Raw genomic sequence first — 7,814 nt, 5'->3', positions numbered from 1 at the left:
TTCTGTTTGCTGCCATTACTTGATGTCATCAAAACCAAGATCAATTTTTCTATGCGTGTCTGTAACAGGAGTCTTTTGGACACAAATACAAAGCACAGCAAAACTAAGTGTTTAATCTTTACACATCGTAGGATTACAGGATGTGCGATGTTTTGCACATACAGCATCTGCATCTGCTTGACTAGCGAGGATATGTACATTTATCAGTGTGTACCTCACAATACCAAGCCATGCAAATTACTGACCTCTGACAGATAACAAGCAGCTTCCACCACCAGTTAACAGCGTGTTGTATGTGCAGACGCATATAGGAGTCTGAAGGTAGAAGCCTGCCTCTGAAAACATAAAATCTTGACAGTGGAAACTCAGGGTTTTTTTACCTGGCCAATGCGATTGGCTGAAAATGTGTATATTATCTGGATATAGTGCCGCGTACAGAAAAAGTCAAATGCCAATCTTATCTTTGGTTTTTGTACGCATGTATATTTGAAAGCAGCAACCAGCGTGGCCACGTACCTGGGCATATTGAATTGGGTAAGTACTGTGTCATGCAGCTCGGAAGTTCAAGCTGAGAAAAGCTAGCCATTAAAAACACAGTCAAACGAAGGTTCATTCATGCTTCAGAAAATGTTGAAAAAGGCACTACATATAATGCACTAGACTATAATCATCATCTTGTCACACTTTTGAGGTCACTCATATCGCAATACATTGGCATTTTATTACACTGTCTTCCAGGTGTGTGATGCTTCTTTGTGGCTAGCTGGGCAATTTACCTGTGTCATTTATGGGGAAGGCGAAACAATCACTTTTATTATTTATCAAACCGGAGGGAGAATGTTTCCCCATTCAACGTTTAAGCAGACAAACCCCGAACCAGCAGAGCAGCTCACCCCCTCCTTCAGCACGTATCTCGGCTGACCCTTCGGGAAGGGGAAGGAGAAAGGTGTGCGGCCGTAAATGGGCGCCGAGACGGGGCTGGAGTCAGAGTCTTGTTAATTATAAATGAAAAGCCATGTATTAAACATAAGCTCGCACCGCGCGGAGGCGGGCCGGGACACAGTATTTCCTCCGGGCCTGCGCGGCGCCGGGCGGTGGACCCGCGCCACGCTGCGGAGGCTGCGCGGACACCGCGCGGACACCATAGGTCTGCTACGGCCCCGCTCCCCCACGCAATGGGGACCCAGCACGCTCCAGATCACACGCAAATCTCTCCAAAACCCCCACCACCAACCCCAACCTGCATCAAACCCTTACTTCCCGGGCACTCCTAGGGGGACTCTCAAGCTCGACGACCCTTTAAGCCCACCGGGGTGGCACCGGACCCTGGTGCGCTCCCCTTAAACCCTTCCATCCTTCCCCCGCCGCGCTGCGCCCCCGACCGCAGAGCTCCCTCCCGCCGGATCGCCGCGACACCAACTCCACGCCCGCCTCCGCGTACACCCTCCCGCTTTTCCCCGTCCTCAGTCTCCGCGGCGCAACGCCGCACATCCCCCCGCACCCTTCCGCAGATCGCTGCGCGTCCCGGCTGCACGCCAACCCCCAGCCGCCCAGGGGAGCGACGTGCCCTGCTGCCAATGGCAGGGCCGCGTTCCGCCCATGCCCCGCCCTTGGCAGTACGGGCCAATGGGGTGCGGCGGGAGGGGCGTTCCGGTGTTGCTCACACCCTCCCTCTGGGCTTATTGAGAGTTATATCAAGAATTTCGGCTCAGAGAGACGAGAGAGCGTGTGGCAAGGGGGGAGGGAGAGAGGCTGGGAGGGAGGAGAAAGAGGAGGCGGCGGGGGGAGAGTGCCTCGCTTCCTCCCGTCACTAGAGCAACAACCTATTAGGATTTCATTTTTTTATATATTTTTTTTTTCTGAATTCGTGGGCTACTATCGCCCTAGAGATAAAGAGGGAGAAGAGAACCACCGCCAGACCAACTCCTGTCATTTCCAGTAAGAAGTTGCACGCTTCACGTAGCTGCCTCTTGCTCTACTGAGAGGGGTATGGGAATTGCGTGCAGTGCAGAGTGGAAAATACCCCCCGTCTAAAGAAGTGCACCGGATTCTTTTTTTTTTTTTTCCCTTTTTTTCCTCTCGCTGTTTGGGTAGTTACGTGCGCGTTTAACACCCAAAGGATCGTCGTTTAACGGGAATAAAATGTGGAGAGGATGACTGACGGCAGAACTGGGAATTTGTTCCCTGGAGTTGCTGCTTTGCCACCCCGAAGCAACACATACCTCGAGGAGGAAGCGTTTGGCAGCTGCTAATTTCTCCAAAACTGGTGGTTTACCAGATGCATTGTGCTGTATCTGCTGGAACAGATCACTGCTTAGCCGCAGCAGATCCTCAAAGGTAGACGACCAACGTAAGTGCAAAGTTACCCATACACTGTACTGCATTTCATTTAAAGAAAGAGAAAAAGCCACCTCGCAGTATATTTATCTAGGGAAAGGATCAGTGTTTCCTATTCAGTTGATGTTGGTGGCAAAATCTCACCTACTCGCTGTCTCTGCATCCCTACCTGCATCACTCTGATGGAAGTAATCACGGGCACCGTGCAGCTTAATGCAGATAAGATTAGTGCTTAAGGGCTGCCCGGTTCCGCCGAGCTGTAGGTGCTGGCAGCCTTGCACCCAGATAATTCGTGGTTAGCACAGCATGCAAGCAGAAGTCTGTCTGTTGCTTTCTCTTTTTTCTTTTTTTTTTTAATATATTTTTTTTATTCCTTCATGTGCATTATTAGTCTGCAGTATTTATGTGTGGCAGCTGTTAATACCATCCTGAAGGGAGATCAGTGTCAATGGGGAAAGGCTGCCCCTTTTTCTTCCTCTCATCATCAGAGAAGATAATCCATCCCCCCCCCCCCCCCCCATCTGTAAGCATGCTGGCTGCTCCTAAGTTACATTTGGAATTTCCAGCCTCCTTATTTAGACTGTGTTTAAAAACAACCAAATAAAGTTTAAGGTTATTAAACAGAAAGAGAAGTATCCAACATCTGGAGGGGAAACACTGAGCTGAGAGTGTAAGAAACTGTAAGTCCTGTTATTGTCTCATCAGTTAACAGGGATATGAAGTAGCCAGTGACGACTGCTGCAGCAGCAGCATGTCCGGGTGGTTATTTCCCAGTATGATAGCTATAGAGAGGGATGCGAGACACAAGAAGCAGAGAAAAATCTCGTTAGTAAGAGCTAAAAAATACGTGTGGAAGCAAACAACAAATTACATTTGGCAACTGACATAGCAGTTAAAATCCAGAAGTATTGTGGGAAGATTTTTCACTTGCACCAAATGACTGGGTGGAGGAGGGTAGAGGGGAATGCACATTTATGGATTACACAGTGTGCCAAGAAATTATTCTGAAAGTACGTGTCAAAACAGTAGATACCCTCAAAACTGCAAGTAGTCATTTCCGTCCTCGCTCTGTGCAAATGCAGCAGACGGGATATTGGTGCATTTGTCCGGAGGGTTTGCTTGTAAAAGGGAGAAGTAGGAAAATGTACTGCTGCAAGTGTGCATTGCAAAAACAATATTAGTTTGAGATCGTGGATTTGTCATTCATAAAAAAACAATAATGCTGTTCTGTGTGGTTGTGTTGACAGTGCTGTCTCCAAATAAGAAATGAGATGTAATGCATCCTGCAGTCCATGCATGCCTTCTCTTGCAAATTGCGCATCATTCTTCTCTGGAAACCTTTAAGTCCTAAAATCCGGGCAAAGAGAATAAAAACATTATCATGGACCTGAGAAATTTTTACCTGTTGGCTGCTTTGATTGCCTGTTTGAGGCTGGATTCTGCTATAGCTCAAGAACTTATTTACACTATTAGAGAGGAGCTTCCTGAAAACATACCCATAGGGAACATACCAAAGGACCTGAACATTTCTCATATCAATGCTGCCACGGGGACCAGTGCCAGCCTTGTCTACAGACTGGTGTCTAAAGCAGGGGATGCGCCTTTGGTCAAAGTGTCCAGTAACACTGGGGAAATCTTTACGACATCTAATAGAATAGACAGAGAAAAACTTTGTGCTGGAGCTTCATATGCAGAAGAAAATGAGTGTTTCTTTGAACTTGAAGTGGTGATTCTCCCCAATGACTTTTTTAGGCTGATCAAAATAAAAATCATTGTAAAGGATACTAATGACAATGCACCTATGTTTCCATCTCCTGTCATCAATATTTCCATCCCAGAAAACACTCTGATCAACAGTCGCTTTCCAATCCCGTCAGCAACAGATCCTGACACAGGTTTCAACGGTGTGCAGCACTATGAGTTGTTAAATGGGCAGAGTGTGTTTGGACTGGATATTGTAGAAACTCCAGAAGGAGAGAAATGGCCTCAGCTGATTGTGCAGCAGAACTTGGACAGAGAGCAAAAGGACACCTACGTGATGAAAATCAAAGTGGAAGATGGAGGTACCCCTCAGAAATCCAGCACAGCCATCCTGCAAGTCACAGTAAGTGATGTCAATGATAACAGGCCAGTGTTTAAAGAGAGTCAAGTAGAGGTTCACATACCAGAGAATGCCCCTGTAGGTACCTCTGTAATTCAGCTTCATGCTACTGATGCAGATATAGGAAGCAATGCAGAAATCAGATACATTTTTGGTGCCCAAGTCGCCCCTGCAACCAAAAGATTTTTTGCTTTAAACAACACCACAGGGCTGATTACAGTTCAGAGGTCCTTAGATCGAGAAGAGACTGCTATTCACAAAGTGACAGTGCTGGCTAGTGATGGTAGCTCTACACCAGCCCGGGCCACTGTTACCATCAATGTCACAGATGTAAATGATAACCCTCCTAACATAGACCTCAGGTACATAATAAGTCCCATCAATGGCACAGTGTACTTATCTGAGAAAGATCCCATCAATACAAAGATTGCCCTAATTACAGTTTCAGATAAGGACACTGATGTGAACGGCAAAGTGATCTGTTTCATTGAGAGAGAGGTCCCCTTCCACTTGAAGGCGGTTTACGACAACCAGTACTTATTAGAGACCTCTTCCTTGTTGGACTATGAGGGCACCAAAGAATTCAGCTTTAAAATTGTTGCTTCTGATTCTGGCAAACCCAGTTTGAACCAGACTGCCCTGGTAAGAGTTAAACTGGAGGATGAAAATGACAATCCTCCGATTTTCAGCCAGCCTGTAATTGAGTTGTCAGTTTCTGAAAACAATCGGCGTGGTCTATACTTAACAACTATTAGTGCCACAGATGAAGACAGTGGGAAAAATGCAGACATTGTGTATCAGCTTGGCCCTAATGCCTCCTTTTTTGATCTGGATCGAAAGACAGGAGTTTTGACAGCCTCCAGAGTTTTTGACAGAGAAGAGCAGGAGCGTTTCATTTTCACTGTTACAGCCCGAGACAATGGCACCCCTCCTTTGCAGAGTCAAGCAGCCGTAATTGTTACTGTGTTGGACGAAAATGACAACAGTCCCAAATTTACTCATAACCACTTCCAGTTTTTTGTATCAGAGAACTTACCAAAGTACAGCACAGTGGGGGTGATCACAGTGACTGATGCAGATGCTGGGGAAAATAAAGCAGTGACCCTTTCCATCCTGAATGACAATGAAAACTTTGTGCTGGATCCATACTCTGGAGTTATAAAGTCCAATGTTTCCTTTGATCGAGAACAGCAGAGCTCCTACACTTTTGATGTTAAGGCAGTGGATGGAGGGCAACCTCCTCGCTCTTCTACAGCAAAAGTAACCATAAATGTCATGGATGTTAACGATAACAGCCCTGTTGTCATCTACCCACCTTCTAACACTTCTTTTAAGCTAGTGCCACTCTCAGCAATTCCAGGATCTGTGGTAGCTGAAGTCTTTGCTGTGGATATAGACACTGGCATGAACGCTGAGCTTAAATACACAATTGTAAGTGGAAATAACAAGGGTTTGTTTCGGATTGATCCAGTGACAGGTAATATCACTCTGGAAGAAAAACCGACTCCTAATGATGTGGGGCTGCATCGCTTAGTTGTCAACATAAGTGATTTGGGTTATCCCAAATCCCTGCATACTCTTGTGCTTGTGTTCTTGTACGTAAATGATACTGCTGGAAATGCCTCTTATATTTATGACTTGATACGCAGGACTATGGAAACACCTTTGGACCGGAATATAGGGGACAGTAGCCAACCCTACCAAAATGAGGACTATCTCACAATCATGATTGCCATTGTGGCGGGTGCCATGGTTGTCATAGTGGTGATATTTGTCACTGTTCTTGTTCGCTGTCGCCATGCATCCAGATTCAAAGCCGCCCAGAGGAGCAAGCAAGGTGCTGAGTGGATGTCTCCCAATCAGGAGAACAAGCAAAACAAGAAAAAGAAAAGGAAGAAAAGGAAATCTCCAAAGAGCTCTCTTTTGAACTTTGTGACCATTGAGGAGTCCAAACCTGATGATGCAGTACATGAACCTATCAATGGGACAATAAGCCTTCCAGCGGAGCTGGAGGAGCAAAGTATAGGAAGATTTGATTGGGGCACAGCACCACCAACAACCTTTAAGCCTAACAGTCCTGATCTTGCCAAGCATTACAAATCTGCCTCTCCACAGTCTGCTTTTCATCTCAAACCTGACACTCCAGTTTCAGTGAAAAAGCACCATGTGATTCAGGAACTCCCGTTGGACAACACCTTTGTTGGTGGTTGTGACACCCTTTCCAAACGCTCTTCCACTAGTTCAGATCACTTCAGTGCCTCAGAGTGCAGTTCCCAAGGAGGCTTCAAGACAAAGGGCCCCTTACACACCAGACAGGTAAACGAGCACTTTTACTGGTCTATAAGTACTGCATACAAGTGCCCAATCAACCAGTATTAAAAGTGCCCCCGTGTTGTGGTTTGTTTGTTGTTTGTTTCAGTCTAATTTCACTTAGTTACGTCATGGGGGGAACAAAAAAAGCCCAACAAAATCAAACAACCAAAAAAAATCGACCTCTTTATCATTTACCTGGGGCTTAACCATGCATTTATGCAATGCCTCTGATACTTTGGGTTTTGAAGAATACTGGTTGTAAAAGGACTATTATGCATGTGCACATACATGTGCTTATACAAAACTGAAAAATAAAAAGACTTTTTTTTTTCTCCCCCATATATGACTGTCCAAATGTAAAAGCTATTGAAGAAGAAAAACAGCTTCCTTATATGCTAAATTTCAGTCAGAAAATCTTGAGTGTTTCAAGATTGAAGGGGTATGTACCTTCAGTTTCAAATTTCAAAGTGAGTTGGCTTGAGTTTCTTTCACAGTTCATTCTGCTTTGGAATCTTGCTAAGTTAGTGTTACTAAAGGGGTTAAATATTTTTTACCCTTAACAAAGACAGCCAAATCTCCAAGCTACTTCATCTGTGAAGCACGTGGTTTGTTGGTAGGATATAACTAAGCCATACAGAAGTCTTCCTCTGTTTTGTGTTCAAAATGATTTTGTTGTAATAGATGAAAGTTGGTATCGCATAGACAGTTTGTTGCATATTTTAAAAAATGGCCAAAGCATACTTTTGAAAATAATGCATTCTCTGAATACATCTGAATTATGCAGGAAACAAAAAAAAGCACATTGTAAATATTTTCTCCGTAATGCGTAAACGATCTGTCATATTTTGTTTTAAACTGTGAAATACACCATGTGAAGAGGGATTAGGAGGCTGAGAAACTCATATTTCGACCAAATCCAATATTAGGTGTCTTTTTCTTTTTTTTTTCCCTTCTCCTTAGGTCTAATAATTCCTTGCTAATAAAGATTTAAACGCGGTGCTGTCTAATTTATTTTGTTGGTGCTTGTCTCTTGGCGCTGGGTCGTCGTGCCGGCTCAGCCTGT

At 45.0% G+C, this 7,814-nt stretch overlaps 1 protein-coding gene across 3 annotated transcripts in view; it reads left to right on the top strand.

The window, feature by feature from the left end:
* Positions 1–1,804: 1,804 nt before the first annotated feature.
* PCDH9 (protocadherin 9) overlaps positions 1,805–7,814 on the top strand; it is a 699,152-nt gene continuing 693,142 nt past the window's right edge. For 2 of the 3 annotated variants that reach the window (XM_057401874.1, XM_057401873.1), the window contains exons 1-2: positions 1,805–2,350; positions 3,585–6,754. In XM_057401874.1, coding sequence (XP_057257857.1) covers positions 3,719–6,754 — 3,036 coding nt within the window. In that variant the 5' untranslated portion in view covers positions 1,805–2,350; positions 3,585–3,718. The remainder of the gene's footprint in view (positions 2,351–3,584; positions 6,755–7,814) is intronic. The other variant, XM_057401875.1, reaches the window with a different exon arrangement.

This window comes from Pezoporus wallicus, unplaced genomic scaffold (assembly GCF_028554395.1).
Source record: "Pezoporus wallicus isolate ANWC-B61680 ecotype Strahan unplaced genomic scaffold, APGP_CSIRO_Pwel_v1 contig_6926, whole genome shotgun sequence".
NCBI lineage: Eukaryota > Metazoa > Chordata > Aves > Psittaciformes > Psittacidae > Pezoporus > Pezoporus wallicus.
This window is presented reverse-complemented; position numbering and strand designations above follow the sequence as displayed.